A 24,974-nucleotide genomic window follows, 5' to 3' on the forward strand; every position below is an offset into this window, starting at 1 on the left:
CGACTACTGCCACGAGAAGGTGATCCTCGCGAATCGTGTTCCGGTGGCTGAGGATGAGCTCCTCGATTACATCATCGAGGACATCACGGATGTGCGGCTGCGAAATCAGGCGCGCCTTATGAGATTCCGGTCAAAGGCGGAATTAATGCAGGCGTTCGAGAGCATCGTCGTTGAGCGGGAGGACAGGAGGACGGGCTCGACCGGAGGATCGGGATGGAGAGGAGGCAGCGCAGGGCCGGTTGCCGGCGAGGGGTCGCGCCGGACGGGGAACCAAGAAACCGGGAAGGAAGCGGAAGCTGGCAGAACGACAGAGCGGATGCGTGCGAGATGCCATCGGTGCGGTGAGTCGGGGCACGTCGCGACGCGGTGCGAGCGGCCGCCGACGGAGCGCGCGTGTTATATTTGCGGGGCGGCGGGGCACTTAGTGGCGGGGTGTCCTAAGCGCGAGTGCCCGACGGGCACGGGGCCGTCGGAGGGGTCGGCGGAGATTTTGACGGTTGCGTCGCGTTCCCGGAACCGTATATGCTAGACATAAGCATTTCGGCAATAGACGGACGCGCGAATTACGATCACAGGGACGGCGCGGTAATCGATTCAATCAGCCTAATTAAAAGCAGCAGTGTCCCGGCCGAATTATGTTTACCGGTCGAGGTAGTAGCGGTCGGGGAGACGAATACCGTCAACAAAATTATGACGATCGAAAATATCGACGATTCGAGTAGCGTGCATGACGAGCGGCAGATCAATATTGACGAAGATGCGAAAGAAATTTGTGAGACGTACGAGTCGTGCTGTCTCGGAGACTCACAGGCGGAAAACGGTGCGCCTGACCTTGTAGCGAGCGTTCCGTTGAGGTGCGAGCGGCCGATGTATTCGCGCCCGCGTGAGACGTCATTTACGGACAGGAAGGCTTTTATTCATCGACGAAATAAGAAATATTTTTCAATTTTTGAATTAGGGGATGGATCTAAAACAAAAACGTATACTATAATATATCGCATAAAGTGTAATTCCCTATTAAAAATAGAAATCAAATCGCAAGAATTTTATAAGAGAGCAATATCAATATCGAACAAAATTTTTAAAAATTACAATTTAAAATATAAAAAATAATTAAGCAATGTAATAATTATTAAATTTGTTTATAGTGTATAATTTATAACATAATTATTAAAAATATATCAATAATTTAGCTCACCTCTTTGAACCTCCTGCAGGTTTGAGAAGATACGTTGCTATGTACAGAGAGTAACATATTTTGTTTTATCGTTGCTATAGAAAATTCGATGATGTTAAAGTTGTGTTCGAAAATTCGCTATTAGTATTGAAAATCTATAATTCACGTCACACATGTTATAGATTTTTAGTATTGATGGAAATTTGGGAACATAACTTTGATTAGACATAAAATTAATAAATTTTAAAACACAACCTTAACATATCTCTCTTTTTCATCGAATTTTCTATAGCAACGATAAAACAAAATATGTTACTCTCTGTACATAGCAACGTATCTTCTCAAACCTGCAGGAGGTTCAAAGAGGTGAGCTAAATTATTGATATATTTTTAATAATTATGTTATAAATTATACACTATAAACAAATTTAATAATTATTACATTGCTTAATTATTTTTTATATTTTAAATTGTAATTTTTAAAAATTTTGTTCGATATTGATATTGCTCTCTTATAAAATTCTTGCGATTTGATTTCTATTTTTAATAGGGAATTACACTTTATGCGATATATTATAGTATACGTTTTTGTTTTAGTTTTAAATAAAGGAGCGAAGAAGAAAAAGGGATAGAAAGAAAAAATGGAAAAAGTTAACCAACATCAAAAGGATAAGAAAAAAAATAATGGAAATAAACATTCGTCGCAAATTAATTTAAAGGAATCCTCTCTTAACAAGTAAATTTATTAATATATTCATTTTTATTAATATTTTCATTTTTTATTTATAAATTTTTAAATTATTGTTAGAGAATAGCTAATTTTGTTAGTTAAAATCGATTGATAGCTTTTTCGTAATAATTTAAGTTATTTTTATAATTGCTTTCTCATATAAAAAAGATTCTATTTTACCGATTCTTTCTTAAAGTTCGCAATATAATAATCTTTGAAATAATTTAAATGCAAGAGCTTATAACTTCGTGACATAAAAGTTTTATAAAATATATTTTATTAATCATATTGATATTGTATTGATATACGCGACTCATTTACAGAATACTTAACATACAGCAGGAAACATTAAATGAAGAAAATAATTCGGAAAACAGCAACAAGAAGGAAACTTTTACTCCAAATCGAAGTAATGATGTGGAAGTCAACAGGCAGGAAATTACTTTTCTCAATCAAAATGATGTTTTAGAGACGATATATTTGGCGTCGGATGAAATGTTGGAATCGATACAATTCGAAGATTCTACTGTGTGAGTCTTTATATTTTTAATTTATACTTAATATAATATAATTTTTTATTTAATTGTATAATTATTATGCAAATTTTTACCTCTATGTCTTAAATGTATTATCATATCAGTTAATAGAATATTTATGAGATTAATTTAAACGAAAAATTTAATAACGAAATATACTACAATATAATGAATTGTTTTTAAAATTTACATTATCAGAAATTATATAACCACATGTAATTATCAAATCTACCATTGGAAAAATATTATCAATAAATGATATTTAATACACTTTCGTTAATAATGTATTGTTTTTTAAAGCATGTTATTAGAATAATTTAATTAAAATATCTCATTTCTAAATTAATATAGTTTTGATACAAATATATTTAATATCAAAATTTTTATGTCACAATAACCTTCAAAATTTCTTTTGGACTATTTATTAACAATTGTTGTGATCACATTATGTATATATATTTGATTCTTTCTTAAATAAAAAATAATTATCTTTTATTGTAATTAACAAATAAAAGAACATATTATTTAATATTTTATCTTGATAATTAAAACAAATTAAAATATTATTATATTACTAATTTTAATAAAAAATTTATTTAGAGAAATTGTTGGATATATCGATGAAATTGATGGTCCGAAGATAGTTGGTAAATCCCAACATTATAGATTGTTAAAGTTTCTGGTGAACAACAACAGTAAACATCGCATTCAAGTTGTTGCCTGGAACGAAGAAATTGATCGTATAAATTTTCATATACAACCAAATCGAGTAAGTGATACATTTTTATTTAATTTATTTTTTATAACATTAAAATTATTATTTTTATTATCATTTTGTTGTAATATTTTTTAAAAAAATTTTTATTCCAATAAAGTACATATAAAACAGTAGTATTAGAATAATATTAATTTAATATATTTAATTTAATAATATTTGTTAATTTTGCAGATTGTGCATATTGATGGTGCCAAGGCTAAAAGGCTAAAAATACCTGAATTCAACCAAGGGACTCTTCAATACGAATTAATTATTCGTTCCAACACGACGATAAATACATTGGGTAATTTTGACCTAAAAAAAAACATTCAAGCGGTGCAACCACAATTAGTGGAATTGTGTGATGTATCTCAACATCTTAATGCATGCATTAGTAAGTGTTTATATGTATATAATATACTTTATACTATAATCCGGTATTTCTTATATATCGATGAACATTTGTATGCAAATGTACGTATAAATATGTAACTGTATGTTTTACAAATCTTTTATATACATATTTTTTACATAATTTCTTATTTTTATGCTATTTTTATAATTATGGGATTTAAATATTTTCTATAAGTCAATTCGTTATAATACAGTCTTGTGATAAACTAAAAATTAATAAAATTTTTTTCAGTTATACGTGGATACATTAAAACGAATTTCAATAAGTTTTCAAATAGTTTTAAAACAATAGGCTGCGGATCCATTACAGATAAGACGTATAAATTAGAGATACAAATAGTTAATTATGATAATGATGTCTACTTCGACAAGGGGCAAATGATTGAAATGAAAGGATATGTAAAAATTATGAGTAAGCTATGTGAAAAAGTTTTAAAATTTCTAAAAATATAATAACTATATAACTGTCATTAATATTATAATTTTATCATTTAGATGACGTATTTTACTTGGAGGTTGATCATTCAACAGACATAAAGCAAATAGGAGAGGAAAAGTTATCTCTACAACAATTATTGTTGGGTACAAGACCAAAAAAAAAACATCCAATGAAGATTTAGGATTACCACCACGCAAAATGATTCGAAAATAATGATTCTTTTCCTTTAAATAATATGTGAAAATAATTATAATACAAAAAAAAAATTTTTTAACGCGTTCACAATGTTTCGTTATAAGTAGTTTTACTTTCGTGTTATTTAAACGTTATAATATTTCGAAAGTATTATTTTATATATATATATAAGTATATACTCTTCTAGAGACTATATATAGTATCCAGTATTTTTTTTTATAGAACTTTAACATTAAGTAAAATATAATTATTTCAATGATGATAAAAATAAATGTCACCATTCGTTACATAAGTAATGATTTTTCAAAAATAATGTTATATGTAATACAATGTATTTTATGAAATAAAATTAAATTTTATGTAGAATGTTTTCGTAAGCATATTGCATTCCGAAAACATTACAATTTATAGGATATTTTTGTACTTAATTATTGTGTATATTATATGTTGTATGATTATATATTGCAAGAATGTAGATATTATTTATATTTAAATTTAATACGGCCGAGAGATCGAGTACATTAATTATATTTAGTCGTTTATTAATCATCATTCATACTTTCTATGCAGATGTAAAATAAAAAATAAAATTTTGCAAATCGAGGGATTCTTTTTCTTTTTAATATTATCGATCTCTTTTTTTTAATGTTTAATTTACTCAGGAGTAAGCAAAAAAGATAGCCTATTTCGACATAATAATTAGTTTAATGTATCACGAATTTCGGCTAGAGAGTATTGAAGTAAAATGATATTATATCTTTTTTTCTCTTAATTATTTTATAAATAGATAAATTTGCTTAATTATTTAATTAAAATCCTATAAATTGTGATAATGCAATATGCTTACGAAAACATTCTACATAAAATTTAATTTTATTTCATAAAATACATTGTATATACATATAACATCATTTTTAAAAAATCATTATTTATGTAACGAATGGTGACATCTATTTTCAACATTATTGAAATAATTATATTTTACTTTTAATGTCAAAGTTCGAAAAAAATTGATACAGGATACTGTATAGTCCTTAGAAGAATATATGAAATAATATTTTCGCTAAATAAGGTGAAAGTAAAACTACTTATAACCAAAAATTGTGGCGCGTTTAAAAAAAAATTTGTTTAAGTATTAGTATTATTTATACATATTATTTAATGATATAGCGAAATCATTTTAATCGTTATTTTCGAATCATTTTGCGTGATGGTAATCCTAAATCTTCATTAGATGTTTTCGTTAAAAGTGATCTTGCACCCAACAATAATTGTTGAAAAGATATCTCTTTTTCTCCTATTTGCTTTATATCAGAATTCTGAACCTCCAAGTAAAATTCGTTATCTAAATGATAAAATTATAATATATTAATGACAATTATATATACCTATAATTATTATATTTTTATTATATTATTACATTCATTCAACATGACAAAATTTTTAAAATAACAATTAAAGTTATGCAATTTGTTAATATTATTTTGTTAAATTCATATTCATCAATATTCATATTCATATTCATATTCTATATTTTATATTCTATATTCATATTATATATATTACCTCTCATTTCTCTTAACCTCTGTCCTCTCTGCATTAACCCCACTCACGATGTGTCACCGAACTTTCAGCAATTACGTTCACACCTCTCTCTCGCGATATCATCGACCGCCAATCACGTACGCGGAAAAGGGGCAACAATACAAGCGATACAAAACATACACTTCAGGCGTTTCATGACTTTTTTCATATATTTTAAAAGTTTGATGAAAATATAATTACCTATAAGCAAGACCCAATGATTTCTGTCCTATAATAGATCAAATCATCAAAATGGTATATAAATAATTACCAATTTTGATGATATTTTATTCAAATAAGACATTATTTGATATTTTTCTATGTTAGAAATCGTAGATTGATCTTTGTCATCGTCGTTATAAGTAGTAAGTATAGTATTGTATTATATTATTATTAACATAACGTAACGAAATAGTATATATTAACTGAACCTGTTGAAAGTGAAACCAAGACATCTCTTATCAAATTGCAAACACAATTGAATTCAAATGTTATTGATGTTTGAAATTCTCTCCATTCAAAATGAGTTTTATGTTTTTTATTATTTACCTGAGATGTTTTATTGATTACATTTGTGGTGCTTCTACAATATTATCATTTTATTTTTGTTTCCAAACTGTCTTGTCGTCCACAAGATTGTATTCAGTTGTTATGGATGTCTGATGCTTTCTCTCTTTATGATGAGTTTTATGTTTTTTTATTATTTACCTGAGATGTCTAATTGATTTTATTTGTGGTATTTCTACAATTTTATCACTTGATTGTTGCTTGCAAGCGAGCTTGTCATCCGCAAGATAGTGTTCAGATGTGTTATTGATGTCTAATGTTCTCTCTCTTCATGATCAGTTTCATGTTTTTTATTAGTTTTTTTGAGATGTCTTATTGGTCGCATTGGTGGTGATTCTACAATTTTATCATTTGATTGTTGTTTGCAAGCTCTCTGACATCCGCAAGATTAATCTTGCAGATGACAGGACAGCTTGGAAACAACAAGTGATAAATATAGAAAGATCACAAATGAAACCAATAAGACATCTCAGGTAAATAATAGAAAACATTAAACTTATCATTAAGAGAGCGATCATCAGACATTAATAACATCTGTACACAAACTTCTAAATGACGAATCAGCTTGCAAACCACAATTAAATGATAAAATCGTAGAAACGCCATATATGAAACCAATAAGACATCTCCGGTAAATAATAAGAAACATAAAACTCATCATGAAGAGAGAGAACATTAGACATCAATAACATCTGACCACAATCTTGTAAATGACAAGATAGCTTGCAAACAACAATCGAGTGATAAAATTGTAGAAACGCGACAAATGAAACCAATATGACATCTCCTGTAAATAAAAAACATAAAACTCATCATGAAGAGAGAGAACGTCAGACATTAATAACATCTGAACACAATTATGTTTGCAATCTGACAAGAGCTGTCTGGGTTTCATTCTCAAAAGACTCAGTCTATGTAGATTAATTTGTTTTCTTATTAAAATAATATATTCTGTCCGGATAGCTTTCAGAATTGACGGTAATCGAATCGTTTGGTAATTTACGTTTCATCATTTTTAATATCTATCAAGTATTAATAAATTGTGAAGATGAAGCACGTGCAATATTACACCGGTATTATTTAGACTTTTCCAATATTATTTGTCTATTTCAGCTGTGATCTCTTAATCGGAAAAAAAGTCCGTCCTTCAGTAAACGAAACTATGTAATAATTATTTATATAATTGTTCATATATTTGCATTTATATAATTGTTCAATTCATTATATTTAGATTTGTTGGACTTTTCGTTTATTGTTTCACGTCTCCTTAATTTGTAAATGTCTTATGTGTTCAACTTGTGTTGTTTCTATTATTTTATCACTTGATTGTTATGTGCAAGCTATCTAGTCATCCACAAGATTGTGTTCAGATGTTATTAATACATAATGTTCACTCTCTTCATGATAAATTTCAAGTTTTTATTACTTACCTGAGATGTCTTACTGCTTGTATTTGCGGTGTTTTTACAATTTTATCAATTGATTGTTGTTTGCAAGTTGTCTTGTCATCAAATTAATTTTATTTAAAATTATACCGGGTGAGTCAGTTAAAGTGTTACAGACTTATATCTCGGAAACGAAGCATTTTAGAGGATAATGTTTCAGACAAAAGTTATATGGTTTCAAGGGGGACATAAGATGGTGTCATTTGTGTGTGTGTGTGTATGGTTTGACCTTAGATAATCGTTTGAAGATCACGTGAAGGTCCTCTTTAATTCCTTAAATGGAACCTACTATTTTTTATTGCATATTCTTGTAGCTTATCTCGAGAGCTTTCCAAAACACTATAATAAAATGTTCTTCCGATAAGTATTTTTCGAGTTATAAGGCTTGAAATTAACAATTTTTTAACATAAGATGTAAAATATCTTGTAAAATATCTTGTAAACTATTCAATTTTCGATAATCTTACCTTAATACTTTTATGCACGTAATAATGAGATCAATCAATTGGTGTAAAAAAAACAGATAATTGTTTTTAAAAAATGTATGTAATTTGCAACATGCAGCTGCTTACATTTTCTTAAAAACAACTATGTGTTTTCTTTACACTAATGGATTGGTCTATTTCGTGCATAAAAGTATTAAGGTAACATTACTGAAAACTGAATATTGTACAAGATATTTTACATTTTATGTCAAAAAATTGTTAACTTCAAGCCATAACTCGAAAAATACTTAACGGAAGCACATTTTATTATAGTGTTTTGGAAAGCTCTCGAGATAAGTTACAAGAATATGCAATAAAAAATATGGAGTTCCATTTAAGAAATTGAAGGTGACTTTCACGTGATCTTCAAATGACTATCCAAGGTCAAATCACAATGTCACCATCTTATGTTCCTCTTGAAACCATACAACTTTTGTCTGAAACATTTTTCTCTAAAATGCTTTATTTCCAAGATATAAGTCTGTAACACTTTAACTAACTCACCCGGTATTTATTAAATTTTAAATCAATTACTTTATCTGTGTGTAATGACAAAATTTTAATTACACAAAATAAATTTATGAACGTTACTCATCAACGGATCGTTTGAGAAGGAAACAAACATTGCATTCGAATGAGGCCAGCTGCGATAGAACAGCGCATTATCACCTTAAAATATTTTAACTCTGTTTGAGAAATACAAAAAAGTACGAACCGACGGTACGATTTTTTTTATTTTTTGCAGAAAAAATATAATCTACTTTGTATTATATTGTATTGTATTTAATATTTTTATACTTTTTCTTCAGGTGATATACATTGATATTTCGCTATTTCATTCTTGTTTCCAATTTTAAAATTAAATTAAAAAACTAATTAACTTAAATTAAAAAATTTTTTTATGTAACAATAAATTTTATGTAAAAATTTCTATTTTTTACAAAAAGCACAACAAGATCTTCACAAAAGAAAAAAACATGCCAAGTATATAAAAATAATTCGACATTGTATGCAAAAATGCCTTTGCAAAAATTTTTCTAGCAAAAGTGGTTTTTAAAAAGACACTTCACACACATAGACAAAATAATGTTTAGAAATAGATATACACATACAAAATAAAGTTTAAAAATATATTTAAAAATATACAGCTCAAATACTGTAATATGCATCAGCAAAATGTATAATAAATTATTTTCAAGTCTCTCTCTATATAAATAAATTAAATATAAATTATGTTAATTAAAAATTCACTAAAATAAATTATAAAATACACATTAAAATCTGATATGCAATAAACTATATCAGCAAATTTATGTATGTAATAAATAAAATTATTTTCAATTATCTGTATATAAATGTATGTATGTCTACTTTTAAACATTAGTATAAAGTGTCTTTCTAAAAAATATTTTTGCTGGAAAAAGTTTTGCAAAGGCATTTTTGCATACAATATCGAATATTTTTATGTACTTAGCAGAATCTTTTTTGTCGAAATTAATAATTTTTGCTTCTTTATAGAGAAAGCTTGTTTTCACAAAAAAATTTTTTTTTTCAGATTTCTATGCCAATGTGTTCAGAATGTTCCAAAATATCGAAAAATCATATTTAGAAAAAATGTCCTTATGTGTGTGTGTGTGTATGTATGTAATATGTGCACACTTACTTTTCCAAAAATTTAAAAAATAAACTCAAGAACTGTTTGAGCTACAGCGCTCCAATTTAGCATACAAGTAAATAATACCACACTTTTATTTGTTGTCATTTTTATAAAAATTCATATAGTATTTTGAATTTTAATGTAATTTTAATTTTTTAAAAAATGTCTGTGGTTGCTTTAACTTCCGTAAATTTTAAGATATCGGGATAAATTTTTTTATACGAATAAGCTATCATTAAAGAATGGTTGGTATTGAATTTGACGAGGATCGGTGAAAGGGTTCACTTTTTATAAAATTTTGAATTTTTTGATAAATATCTGTGGTTGCTCTAACTTTTATAAATTTTGACATATCAGAGCAGATTCTTTTCAGTATCATTAAAGGATGATTGATATTTAGTTTAGTGAGGCTTGATGAAAGGATTCATTTTTTATGAAATTTTGAATTTTTAGGAAATATGCATTTTTTAATTTTTGCAAATTTTGATCGAGATAAATTTTTTTGTATGAATAGCGTATTATTAAAGAATGGTTGATATTGAACTTGACGAGCATCGGTAAAGACGTTCATTTTTTATGATTTTTTTATTTTTAATAATATATATGGTTGTTTTAACTTCCGTAAATTTTGATATTGGACTACATTTTTTTATATAAATAAAGTATTATTAAAGGATATTTGGTATTTCAAATTTGGCGAGGATCGATGAAAAAATTCATTTTTTATAAATTTTGAATTTTTCAAAAAATATAAATTTTTGAATTTTACAAAAGAAACATACGAAAGGAACATACAAAAGTAAGTACAATCATATTATACTGTTACGTCCGGCGGACTTCACGATTCTTTTCTTTCCCACGACCAAGGCGAAGTTTGTTGTTAGGTAAATAAAAAAGGAAGAAAAAAGATAATAATAATCTAAGCGGCACGTATATAATAAAACGAAAACGTGCCCAGCGAAACGGACAGCTGCAGATATCGTGAGCGACCGATAAATATTACAAAATCGGTAAATAAAAGAGACCAGGCGGAAAGATGCCGAAAGCGGATTCTTGCCGACACCCTCGCGAATAATAAGTTAAAATCACATATCGGCAAAACATAAAGACGGCGAGAACGCGCCGAAAGCAAATCCTTCCCTAGTAAAATTAGGGGAAAACAAATAATGAAAACGAAAGTGTGCAAAATAAGATAGCACACCTGCGGGTATTCTCGCGAGAAAGCGGCGAAAAATATAAAGATTAAAAAGATGCCACACGCATCGCCTCTCAGTAAACAAGCTCTAAGCCACACGCGAGGGCAATAAAGCGAGAACCCGCCGATAAAAGCGGCACTAACAAACGACAAATATCGCGATATAGGAAAAACTAACAACAAACACCGCCGCCGATATCGAAATCTCGAGAGGATAATAAAAATATAAACCTCAACAAATTCTCCATTGGTCAAAACCTAGGGCCCTAAACAAAAGCCCTGACCAATCCCGATAAACTTTTAAAGTCAAGAGACGCCTCCGGGACTGAAAGGGCGTTATTGAAAAATTCCCTATTCGTCAGGAAATATTAACAAACTAACGGGAAGGAGGAGCAAGAAGGTATATATACCCGTAACATCTCTCAGAGAATATCAATCTTTTCTCAAACCTACGCTCGCGGATCAATCGCGAAAAGTTGTATCACCATCCTTCGAGAGAATCTCGAACTCGTGAGCATTCGCAGTGACATTTGTGAAATCATCGTGTGCCCAGTGCTCACCGAGTACGACGATTTTCGCGAGTGAACAACTGCGAGTGGAACACCATCCTCACGGAGGAGTCCGTAGCCAGATTCACACCTGGAATAATTAACATCTACCTGCGCACTCCATAAGTAGTAAGTTATCAAGCACGCTACATCTCCACCCTTACTAATAATACTTAAAATAATTCTGGGACTTCAATTAAATTATAATTGTTTTCCTTTTTAATTTATTAATTTATTATCCTTGTTAAATTCTAACTTCGAAAAACTGTCCTTTCTTCCCCCATCCTTATATCTCTCTCTCTCTCGAAATCACTGTGGATTTCCCGCGATAGCGGAGCAATCCGTGATTTCTATCATCCCCTTACCTTTTGAAATCACTCCGGATTTCCCGCGATAGCGGAGCAATCCGTGATTTCTTCCATCTCCTCTTTCTCTCGAAATCACTCTGGATTTCCCGCGATAGCGGAGCAATCCGTGATTTCTATCATCCCCTTACCTTTTGAAATCACTCCGGATTTCCCGCGATAGCGGAGCAATCCGTGATTTCTTCCATCTCCTCTTTCTCTCGAAATCACTCTGGATTTCCCGCGATAGCGGAGCAATCCGTGATTTCTATCATCCCCTTACCTTTTGAAATCACTCCGGATTTCCCGCGATAGCGGAGCAATCCGTGATTTACTCTCTCTCACTCTCTATCTCTCTCTCTCTCTCTCTCTCTCTCTCTTGAATGAACAAATAAGTAATACAATAACTAACTAAATTATTAAATAATTAAAATATCAAAATTATATAAAAATAAATATATATATATATATATATTTTTTTTTTCTCTTACAAGAACTCCCAGAGTTATTTTTCAGTAAAAACTCTTCTTGCCCGGTTACTTTATTATTCGCTCTCGTAGTGGAAAATCCAAGGAGACGACCCTCGCGAACCGCTGTTAAATTGGCGCGAAACCGGCGTAATAGGCGGTTAAAGAAAACGTTGGCACGAAGTCTGGCTGCGGGCGAAACCTTCGGCTCCCTAGAAAAAATTAACACACCGATCCATACAGAGACAACTAATACATATCACCCTACGGTCTCTCCTATTTCCTCACCCGAACATATAGAAACCCCGCTGACGCCGTCTCCCGCTACCTCTGCTTCTGCAGAATTTTTCGATTCCCCGCGAACTCCTTCTCCTCTTTCTCCCGAACCCGCTATACCTCAACGGGCCCCTTCCCCTCACTCCTCTGTTTCCTCTGAGGACGCCGATTCTCCGCGGAGCCCTTCTCCCTTTCTTCCCCCTGCTTCTCCCGAACGCCCTGAGCCTCCTAGATCTCCGTCTCCGGCTCCCTCAACAATCACCCTTGAAGATTCTCCTCCCTCATCCCCAACGTCCTCTGTAAATAGGGAACATCCGGAAGGGTTTGAGGTAGTAGATATCAGCGACGACGATTCCGAGGAATCAGAATCGCCTGCCAAGCTCTCATACGAGCAATTCAGAGCTTGGCTGATAAACCAGCTCCCAGGGATACGAGAAGTCCCTGAGGAAGCTTTCACGATTGGTCCAGGCCCCGTAGACCACGAGGCCTTACGCGAATTTCTAGAGACCACCGATAGGAATAACATCATCCCCTGGTATGTTCCCGGGCGAAGATATCCTTTAGCCGTCCCTGCACACCTTCTCCTACGAACCTATCCCCCCTCCACCGCCATAATTACCGAACTCATATAACCTAGAAGTCTCTCTTACACGCACACACATGGACACTAATTTTATATACCTATTACCATTTAAATTATTGTAACCACCAATCGGGACCCTAAAATTTAAACAATAACTCTTACCCCTTTCTGCCCCGATTGAAGACCTCCGTACTAATGTATCACCCGCGACACATACACATACATTCACTCTTCATTAGCAACTAAGTCCGTCAATAATATTATTATGTATATAAATTCTTTCGTCTTTATATTAGGAATAAATTTATAAATTTCAAAATAAATGATTTTCATTTATTAATAACCCGTTCCCACTTATTCCCGTAAACCAGGATCGCACAAGGTCCCATCCTGCGTAAAAGAGATTAAATTCTCTTGCCAAAAAGGGACCACCGAGCGAACGGCCCTTTAAATAGAGTAAGAGCGACCCTTGCGGTCGTTGACCTATTTGGGCCCAGACGTTCGTTCGGGTCGAACAGACGGATAGTCTGCCGTCGTTCGAAAAGATAAATTTAGTTACGTCCTTCCTTTCGACTCTTCCTTCCTTGAGTCTGGACGTAACATAAATAAAATTTGGGGGCTCGTCCGGGATAGAAATGTGCGATTCCTGGTAGCGGTAATGAGTAAAGGAACAAGAGGTCAAATTGATAAAGATCAAATAGAAGAACTATATAAAACTGCATTAACAACACCACATAGAACACGCAAATCTAAATCTAAACCATCTGATTCCGAATTAATTCACACATCCACACCTTTAGTACCTTCAACTTCGACATCTCGCCAAATAAATTTTTCGTTAAAAGATCCTTCCTCAGAATTCGATTTAACTGAAAATACTTTAGTAGCCGAATCGCCCGAGCCAGATTCCGACGATTCCGCCGATATAACTACTGAAACAATAAAAGATCAAATCGAAAAATTTGATATCGAAAGCGATCCCGAAAATTTACTTTCTTTTAACATGGCGCAACCTAACCCCTTTGCTACCTTAAAATACGCGGTAGACGCCGTCCCCTTTTTTGACAGTAGTAACATTCCGCTAAATTATTTTATCGAGGGTTGCGAGGAAGCGAAAGCTATGCTTCCTAAGGAAGCAGAGGCTCAATTTACTAAAATTATAAGAACTAGAATAGTGGGAGAAGCGCGTCGAACAATTCGGGATGAAGATTTTGATACTGTATTGCAATTAACTACTTATTTAAAGAAAATTTATGGACCCACTAAAAATGTATATCAGTTACAAGGAGAACTAGGATGTATTTATCAAAGGAATGAAGAGGATGTCGTCACTTACGCAAATAGAGTTAAATTACTTGGAAAACAAATATTGGAAGCATATCGAAGTTCCGGTCACATTTTACCCAATCAAAATATAAAAACAACGGTAGAAAAAGACATGTGTAAGTGTTTTATTAGAGGGCTAAAGCCTGAAATAGAGCAAAGAATCACTAGAGATTTAGACGTACAAGAAACTGTCGCCGACGCCCTAAGGATAGAAAGAGAGCTTCGAGAGATGACAGGTTTGCGCCAAGGCCAAGGCGTTAAAACAGGCCAATCACCGTACACTAATCAAGTGCGGGAAATCTGTCAGATCTGTTTCAAAGAGGGACATGCCGCAAGTAGTTGTAGGAAGCTCGTTCAATTTTCCTTACAAGGGCACGATTTTCAAACGAATAACGGAACGGAGATTTTAATTTGCCAAATATGCAAAAAACGCGGCCACAGTGCGGATAAATGTCGCCAACGCGATCCTCGCGCTCGTCAGTCAGTAAACGTAATTCAAGAAAAAATTACTATATGTCAATTATGTTCAAAAACCGGCCACGACGCCAAATCATGCCGACAAACTACTTCCCAACAACAAATTAATAAATCGACGGTTACTTGTCAATGGTGTGAAAGGCCTGGCCATTCGGCTAGTAATTGTTGGAAAAAACAGAACGAGGAAAGAAGTTTGGAAAGTAGATCGAAAGTTTCATGCCAACTTTGCGATAAATTCGGACACTCCGCTAAGGATTGTCGTGTTAAAATAAATCAACAACTGACAACGAAGAACGATACATTCTGCAGATATTGTAAAGAACAAGGCCATCTCCTTGAAAATTGTCAGTTACGCAACGCAAGTAATAATCGTCGAAAAGAAAATAATCAGGGAAACTACACAGGTCCCTCGGGGTCGGGTGCACAACGGGGGACCGGACAGACTTCACACCCGTCGACATCTCAAGAAGTCAAGTAGGCCGTCAAACCATCGACATACGACCCGTAACAGTAAACCTCGATAAACATAGTCGCGTGCCTACTGTTCAGGTCCAAATTAACGAAATACCATCGCAAATAACCTTTCTATTAGACACGGGATCCGGACCAAATATAATCAAGGAAAATTTTATACCTAAAACTCTAAAAATTAACTATACAAATATATTAAAATTAAATGGTATAAATAATCATCCCGTATATACGCTCGGAGAAGTCGCTTTAAATCTCCTTGGAATTCCGATATCTTTCCATTTAGTATCTCGCGACTTTCCGATTCCACAATCCGGAATATTGGGAAATGATTTCTTTAAACAAACATCATCGAAAATAGATTACGCTCAAGGATATCTGACCGTATCCGAAGTTAACATACCGTTTTTCTCACCGGAATCTATAATAGTGTCTCCGAGATCCGAATCATTATTTTATGTAAGGATAGAAAACCCCGAAATAAAGGTGGGATATATACCAAAATTAAAAATAGAACATGGAATTTACTTAGGAGACACTATTGTAGAGAACATCTCCGGAAAAGCATATCTCAATGTTATAAGTACTTTAGACGAAGAAGTGGAAGTCCGCGTACCCACTTTGCGTTTAAAGCCGTTGGATCAATTATTTGACGACCATAAATCCGACTGTCCGACGGTCAACAATTACGATGAAGTTTCATCTATAAACGAAGAACCAATGAACACCAACGAAACTTATATTGATATCGAAGACGAAGAAGAAATTTTCGAGGATGAAGGAAAATTTACGGAAATAACTCGAAGGACAAACAAAATTAATGTTGACAAGGGGAATAAAAATTCTCCTGAAAATTTTAATAATTCAAAAATCCTTGGAGAGGGAAGTTACCAAACCTCTCCTGAAAATTTTAATAATTCGAAAATCCTTGGAGAGGGAAGTTACCAAACCTCTCCTGAAAATTTTAATAATTCGAAAATTCTTGGAGAGGGAAGTTACCAAACCTCTCCTGAAATTTCATATAATCCAACAATTAACGGAGAGGGAAGTTACCCAACCTCTCTTGAAAAATTGAATAATTCTAGTAAAGGGAAAAATTATCAAATCTCTCTCAAAAATTTAAATGATTCAAAATCCCTTGGAGAGGGAAGTTACCAAACCTCTCCTGGAGGGGATATTTCTAGAATTTCGGAGGGAAATTTCCAAACCTCGACAGAAAATTCTAGCTCCGTCAATTGCGAGGAGGGAAGTTACCAAACCTCACTACGCGATTTGACACAATCTTGTTCTAATTTAAGAGAGAAAAATTCCTTATCAATTCTAGATATCAAATTTCCGAAAGTTGGATTATTCACAGAAGACCACAATGACAAATTAAAGTCATCTCATGTCACTACAAAAGACCTTCTTGAAAAGGCACAAAAATATTTAAATATTGAAAAATTAAACATTAAAAACTCTAAACGCATGAAAAACAGAACCAAACCGTCTTCGAAAGTTTCGACGTCTTTATTAAATAAATCGCAAGAAATTATAGATAAATTTATGCGAAAACGAAAATCTAAACATAAAAGAAAACAACAACAAATTAACGATGCAAGCAACGATTTGCATAATTGCCTGGTGGTTTCCGAGAAAAAGGAGAAAGACCGCTTTATACAAATTACCGAATTATTACGATTGGAACATCTAAATGAAAAGGAACAAGAAAGTGTAAAGAAATTAATAACAAACAGTCAAAACCAATTTCATATTCCCGGAGAAAATTTAACTGCAACTCATGTACTCCAACATCAAATACCAACCACAGATGATCGACCAATTAACACTCGTCAATACAGATTCCCGCAACTACATAAGGAAGAAATAAACAAGCAGGTAGAGGAACTGTTAGAAGGAGGCATCGTAAAACCCTCACAATCGCCATACAATACGCCCATATGGATCGTGCCGAAGAAAGAGGACTCCAAAGGAAACAAGCGCTGGAGAATGGTCCTCGACTTTCGGGCTTTAAACGACAAGACCATCGGGGACGCATATCCATTACCTAACATCATAGATATATTAGATCAATTAGGGGGCGCGCAATATTTCTCTGTATGCGACTTAGCATCTGGGTTTCATCAGATAAAAATGGATCCTGCTGACAGTCACAAAACTGCATTCACTACTCCCTTCGGTCACTACGAATTCGATCGAATGCCTTTTGGATTAAAAAACGCTCCTGCAACATTTCAGCGCCTAATGGATTTAGTATTAACAGGATTACAGGGCGAAGAATTATTTGTTTATATGGACGACATTGTTATTTATGCTACTTCCTTAGAAGAACACGAACGAAAATATAACGCATTAATAGAACGACTTCGCGAAGCTAATTTAAAACTACAACCTGATAAATGTGAATTTTTAAAAACCGAAGTAATTTATTTGGGACACGTAATTGGCAGAGATGGAGTAAAACCAGATCCGAAAAAATTAGAGGCAGTACATAAATTTCCCCGACCAAAAACCCCAAGAAATATTAAGCAATTTTTGGGACTTGCCGGATATTACCGGCGCTTTATTCCAAATTTCTCTAAACTAGCAAAACCATTAACAAATCTATTAAAAAATGACACTCGTTTCGAATGGACATCAATTCAAGAAGAATCCTTCGAGATATTGAAACAAAAATTATGTGAAGAGCCAGTACTACAATACCCTGATTTCTCTCGACCATTTATTTTAACTACGGATGCGTCAGGTTTAGCCGTAGGAGGAATACTCTCACAAGGAGAAATAAACAAGGACAGACCTATCGCATACGCTTCCAGAACACTCACGGACGACGAAACGAAATACGACACTTACGAAAAGGAAGCACTAGCCATAATATATTGCGTTAAACACTTCAGACCATACTTATATGGAAGAAAATTCACCCTAGTTACAGATCATAAACCTTTAATGTGGTTTAAAAACGCGCAAGACGCAAATATGAGAATACTTCGCTGGAGATTAAAATTAGCGGAATACGATTACGACGTTGTTTATAAGGCAGGAAAAACTAACGTAAATGCGGACGCATTATCAAGAAACCCAGTAGATCTTGAAGAAATTGATTGCAAAATAATAAAAGAACGAAAAACATTAAATCCAAATAATCCAGAAGATGCAGAAATAATTTCCAGAATGCTGGAAGAAACCGATGACGAAGAAGAAGAAGACGACGATTTTCAACTATATCTGTCAGATACCGAAGAAATTGAAGGACCGATACTCGAAGAAGAACCCCCTGATAATAATGCCGATCCTATACCTTCTACCCCCGAAGAACTAAACGAACCTCCAGCGTCACAAACTATCGAAAAAGCGCTAATACATGATCCTCCAAAACAAAACAGAATGCAAACAAGAAGTCAGGCGACAAAACGAAATATTAAGAAAAATAATGAAAATCATAATAACAACAAAAACAATACTGAAAAGATAGAAGAAAGAAACGATCCGCCAGACAAAGATCAGGATAACAAAGAAACAGATGGAAAAGAAAGGGAAGAAAGCGATGACGACGAAGAAGAAATTATCAATAAAAATTTAAAATCAAGAAAAACAAAAATGAAACCTACTATCATTGAGAATAAAATAATTAAAAGCAACGTTATAGATTCTCGCGAACTATTATTTCTGCGAAAAGACAATGTCGCGTATTTTGTCGACATTTACGGAAAACCTTTAGACTCAGGATCTGAAAAACTCTTCGAAAGAAACGAACTCCCGAATATAGGACCCCTGGAGTTAGGTAAAGCGAAAGCAATAAAATACAAAACCTACTACCACATAGTCTTACCCATCAGTGAGACGGAACGAGAAGGCCCCACAGCGACTCTCAACCAAATTATCGCGGTCATACACGACTTACGAAATTTGACTGAAAATTTAAATTTAGGAACACTCAGCATTGCAAAAACAGAAATTATCAACAACGTTCCATGGAATAATATCAAATCGCAACTGCAATTAAGATTCATTAATTCCACTACCAAAATAATCATTTGCAACGGACAAATTAAATATCCACCGAAAGATCTACGATCCGTTATAATTGGTGAGATGCACTGTTCGCCGACCGGAGGACATCGCGGCGTCACTAAGACATACAATAGAATAAAACACAATTACTATTGGGAAAACTTAAAACTAGACGTTCAAAGATACATACAACAATGTTTGCAGTGCCAACTGAGAAAATTAGTACGCGTCAAAACAAAACAGCCTATGATAATCACAGACACACCAGGCTCTTCTTTCGACAAGGTAGCCATGGATATTGTCGGACCTTTACCCAAGACAGAAAGAAACAGCGAATACATTTTGACCTTACAAGATCAGCTGACCAAATACTGTATGGGTATACCATTACAAAACCAAACCTCCGAAACTATCGCAGAAGCTTTCGTAGATCGTTTCATCTGCATATTCGGAGCGCCAAAGGCAATATTAACGGATCAAGGAAGAAATTTTATCAGTGATTTAATGAGGAAAATCGCAAAATTATTTAAAATTCGTAAATTTCGTACTACTGCCTTCCACCCACAATCTAACGGATCTTTGGAAAGATCGCATCACGCATTAGGAGAATATTTAAAACAATACGCAAACGAACAAAAACAGTGGGATAGATGGATAAGCCTTGCAATGCTCAATTATAATACTAATGTACACGAAGCAACCAGACATACACCGTACGAATTAGTCTTCGGAAAAATAGCCAGAATTCCTTCGAACGAGCTTTTACCTCCAAGCGACCAATTAGCGAATTACAACGATTATCTAGTAAACCTCGTTACACAACTTCATACAATTCAAGGAAATGCTCGTGAAAACGTTATCGAAGCAAAACACAGATCGAAGAAATATTACGATAGAAAGATTAACCCCCAAACCTTTAAACCAGGAGACCATGTATTTCTCTTAAAGGGGCCAAAACCCGGAAAATTCGGGGATCACTATACAGGACCTCATGAAGTACTGGAAATATTAAATAAAAATAATGTAAAAATTAGAATAAAGAAAAATAGCCGAATCGTGCATCCTAATCGATTGCGAATTTCCTACATTAAAACCACTAAATAATCAACAAAAAGGATTAATTTTCCACAAAAATAAATGTTTTTTTTTTTTTTTATATATATATATATATATATATATATATTAAAAATACAAAATATAATATTAATAAAAATAAAGTAGAAATACATAAAGGTTATAAGAGGAAAAAGATACACACACCTACAAAAATAATTAATATTTCAGATGGATCGCAAATTCAGACGAATAATCGCAATATTAATAATACTAGCAGTATACCTGCATCCAACACATGGGCTAATAGGATATGACTGTGGATCTTCCTCCGCAAACCTAACCACGCTATCACTGTTAAACATCGAGGAATGCGATATCCCTCGTAAAGAAATTAAACCGGATCAAGTTTACGTGCAGCTGTTACAAATTAATGAATTCGAAGCAGTGCACGTAATACAGTGCAAAGTTGAAATCGACCGATTAGTCAAGAAATGCGGAATGTTTTCTCACACAATGGATGTACATAACGGAAAATATTCATATATAGAAGAAATAACTCGCGAGGCTTGCAGGCGAATGCATAGTTACGGAAGTTATCAAGTAGGAAGCACTCTTATCTCAGGACTTAAATCCAATAGCACAATAACCAGACCGATTACGTTAGCTGGTCAAGTAGACAACTACGGCGAATGCCACGGAGGAGCATACTCAGATCCTTACGGAACATGGTCGGATGTCATTGTAGTCGGAACTGTAAAAATCACATTACAGGATTACACTGCCGACGTACGCATCAACACTAATAAAGTACAACTCAGATCCGGCATTACTTGCCAACTCGGCTCTACACATTGCATAGACATCGAAGGAGGAGACACGTATTGGAATACCGTACCTGCAGGTCCCTGTAAATTTAATAACTATGGAATATTATTCGAGGGGTACGCCTACAAAATAATTGACGACGAGCAAGGCCAAACAGTATATTCTCTCACCACACAAGACACAATATTCGCCCTAACCAGTAAAGGCAAACAAGATGTCTGCGGATATTCGATAATACGTACCGAACATCCTAAATTAATGATTTTCGAAACTGTACGAGGAACCGTCGTTTTCAAAAAACAATCGCGCGTTTCAAATCTCGATATCTTCACGTACATGAATTCTAAGTTTGTTTACGTGGAAAAACATATTCGCACGCAAATTAATCAACTTTACCATGACATTTTATTACAACAATGTAATTTAGAGCAACGAATGCTACAAAACGCTTTGGCCATAGCCACACAATCTCCAGATATTTTTGCATATCATCTAATGAAAGGGCCCGGCTATATGGCTCTACTAGCTGGAGAGGTTATTCACATCGTAAAATGCGTACCCGTCGAAGTCAAGCTCGCTCAAACAAACCGATGCTACAACCAACTACCCGTGCTTCGGGAAAATCAAACGTATTATTTAACTCCACAAACGCACATATTATTGCAACAAGGAACGCAAACCACTTGTAACACATTAGCACCCGCCATGTATCAGCTAGGAGATTCTTGGTACAAATTTATGCCAAGACCAGTGGATACCATACCGCCGGTCACTATAAAACCATTGACTAAGCCTGTATGGAAATACATCAGCCCAGGATCGCTCGCCACCAGCGGTATATACACGGAAACAGATTTAAAGGACCTACGAGATCATATAATGTTTCCAGCCGAACGACCTGCCGTCCTCAACTCCCTAGCGAGAGGGGTGATGGGAAAAACCATATCCCTGGAAGGGGGATCAATCTCCAATTTACTTGATACAAACACCATAGAAAAAATAGCAATATCTACATGGAACAAATTCTGGAATAAATTTCTATTTTTCGGGAATCTCAGCGCTGGACTAATCGGAATATACCTGAGCATCAGAGTCATAAAACTGACGCTAGACACAATAGTACACGGCTACGCCTTACACACAGTGTACGGGTGGTCCTTGTACCTGCTAGGAGCCCTATGGGACTCCCTAACACATCTACTAATACATTTGAAAACAAGGCAATCGAAAAAATCGAAAGCCAGCGTGCCGGTTCCCTATACCCAAAATAACGAGACACCTGAACCCATCCACACAGAAAACAACACAACTCTAACAGCTACCTACCCCCTCCTCCCCCCACGGGAAGATACTACATATACCTTGGAGCTTAAAGAAGCGAAATTTTAACGAGCAAGGCATACCGCCAATTACAATAACCCCCCCCCGGTTTTCTTCACATATCAAGCAAGGCATACCGCCAATTACAATAACCCCCCCCCGGTTTTCTTCACATATCAAGCAAGGCATACCGCCAACACAATAAACCCCCTTTTTGGATCTCCCCATGCACCAAAAACAGTAAAATTTTTTTTATATACAGAAATGGAAACCTCTTACATCGACACTGAATTCTTGACTCGCGGTCGCCTGAAGGTGACCGTGGTAAGAGCGGAATCACCCTTGCTGTTTTGGGTACAACTAAAAAATAGCGCAAGGGAACTCCTGGAAATGGAAGAAGAAATCCAATTCCGGATGGATAGGAGAGCCAATTCATTGCTCGTATACCCTCACCATATGAAGTAGGACTTAGAGGTCGTGGTTAAAGACAAGAAAGGATGGAAGCGAGGGTTTATACAAAGCATAAATAAAAACACTTGGATGGTCAAAATAATGCTCGGCGACTGGGGAAGAACAGTGTGGCGCCGTATGAGCGAAGTGTATCACCTAGAAGACCGTTTTAAGGGGGTATCCTGGCAAGCCATAATATGTGGATTAGCCCACACCGCAGCCCCTAATGGTAGGCAAACGTGGCCAATAATGACACGAGACCTGTGTCGACTCCTTTTAGAGGGACAAGATGGATGGATAAATATAGTCCATCCTCTAAGAAAGGGTGCGGCCCTGGTGAAACTCCATATGGAGACCACCAAAATGTTCGATAGAGCATATAACTTTAGGGACGCGCTAATTCGGATTGGCCACGCCGAACTTTGCACAAAAATCACCGCCGACGTGGAACCCTCAGTCTAAAAAAAAAAAAAAAAAAAAAAAAAAAAAAAAAAAAAAAAATATATATATAACCAGAATTATGTATTAACTTTGAGTTATTGTAGCATTTAAATAATTCTATATATTCTAAATTTTTATTACTCCACTATTCATTTGAAATCTGAATTGTGTATTAATTCAGAATTACTCTAGTGTTTAACAATAAGTATTCCTATAGACCCTAAATTTTCTTTACCTTACTACTACTTCGTTTGAATTTTGAATTATGTATTAGTTAGAATTACGCAAGCGTTTAAGTACTCCCATATATCCCAAATATTAATCACTATTATCATTAGTCACTATATCACCCTACCTTTCCTCTTTATATTATGTACTTCTTTTGCATATTATAATTATAGCGTCATTATTGATGCTACACATTATCATATCATATTATTTTTTTTGTATTAATTACTATTAGACCATATATATATATATTGAATCGTTATTGGTAATATTTCAACATTAGCGTTCTTAGATTTCAGTTTTTTTGTATACTTATCATGAATATATGTGTTTCTTCTTTAATTACACGCGCAAATTTATACCTTATACTTAACCTCATAATAATAATACTTTGTAAACAAGTGGAACCATTTTCTATCTTAATTACATCATTATCGTCAAAACATACTGCCTGATCATCGGTTGCAGTATAACAATGCCAGTATATCACCATCTTCAATGGACACCCGAGATGCCGGAAGAAGTACGCCAAGGCCCAATCGACGGTGTTAAACCAGGAGACCACCCCGAAACATACCGAAATCTAATAGAACTCCGGTGTGTTACATTAATGGAGGGTGAAATCTATCAAGATACGACTGACTGCAGCAAAATTTGTCAAGAATGCTATGGTAAAAAATCAGCCGAGGAAAACCAAGAATATGCAACAATACCACCGCATAATTTGGTCCACGAAATATCAGCTGGCGACCAAACAAATTGCACTAAATGCAATAAAGTAATAGTAACAATCAAACCGGCAATAAACTGCAGGGACTGCATAGAAGAATATCTATACGTCGACCAGACATACTTGGCCGAAGGCTGGGGTCAAGCTGTGATCCCCAGAGGGGTAGAAGAGCAATAAAAGGAAGGGACCTGCTACTTGACACCAGAGAACTGACATTTACTACTGACGAAAATCAGG

The 24,974-nt window shown here is 34.2% G+C and overlaps 1 protein-coding gene across 1 annotated transcript; it reads left to right on the plus strand.

Annotated features, from left to right (window-relative positions):
* The first annotated feature begins 10,820 nt into the window (after positions 1–10,820).
* LOC145948021 (uncharacterized) lies at positions 10,821–22,957 on the plus strand. The gene is made up of 2 exons (XM_083057790.1): positions 10,821–11,858; positions 20,972–22,957. Exon 2 carries the CDS (start codon positions 20,972–20,974, stop codon positions 22,955–22,957), a length of 1,986 nt encoding a protein of 661 aa, XP_082913916.1. The 5' UTR covers positions 10,821–11,858.
* The last annotated feature ends 2,017 nt before the right edge of the window (positions 22,958–24,974 follow it).

This window comes from Prenolepis imparis, unplaced genomic scaffold, assembly GCF_030444845.1.
Source record: "Prenolepis imparis isolate NDT839.2.m4 unplaced genomic scaffold, iyPreImpa1.0 SCAF_214, whole genome shotgun sequence".
NCBI classification, from domain to species: Eukaryota; Metazoa; Arthropoda; class Insecta; order Hymenoptera; family Formicidae; genus Prenolepis; species Prenolepis imparis.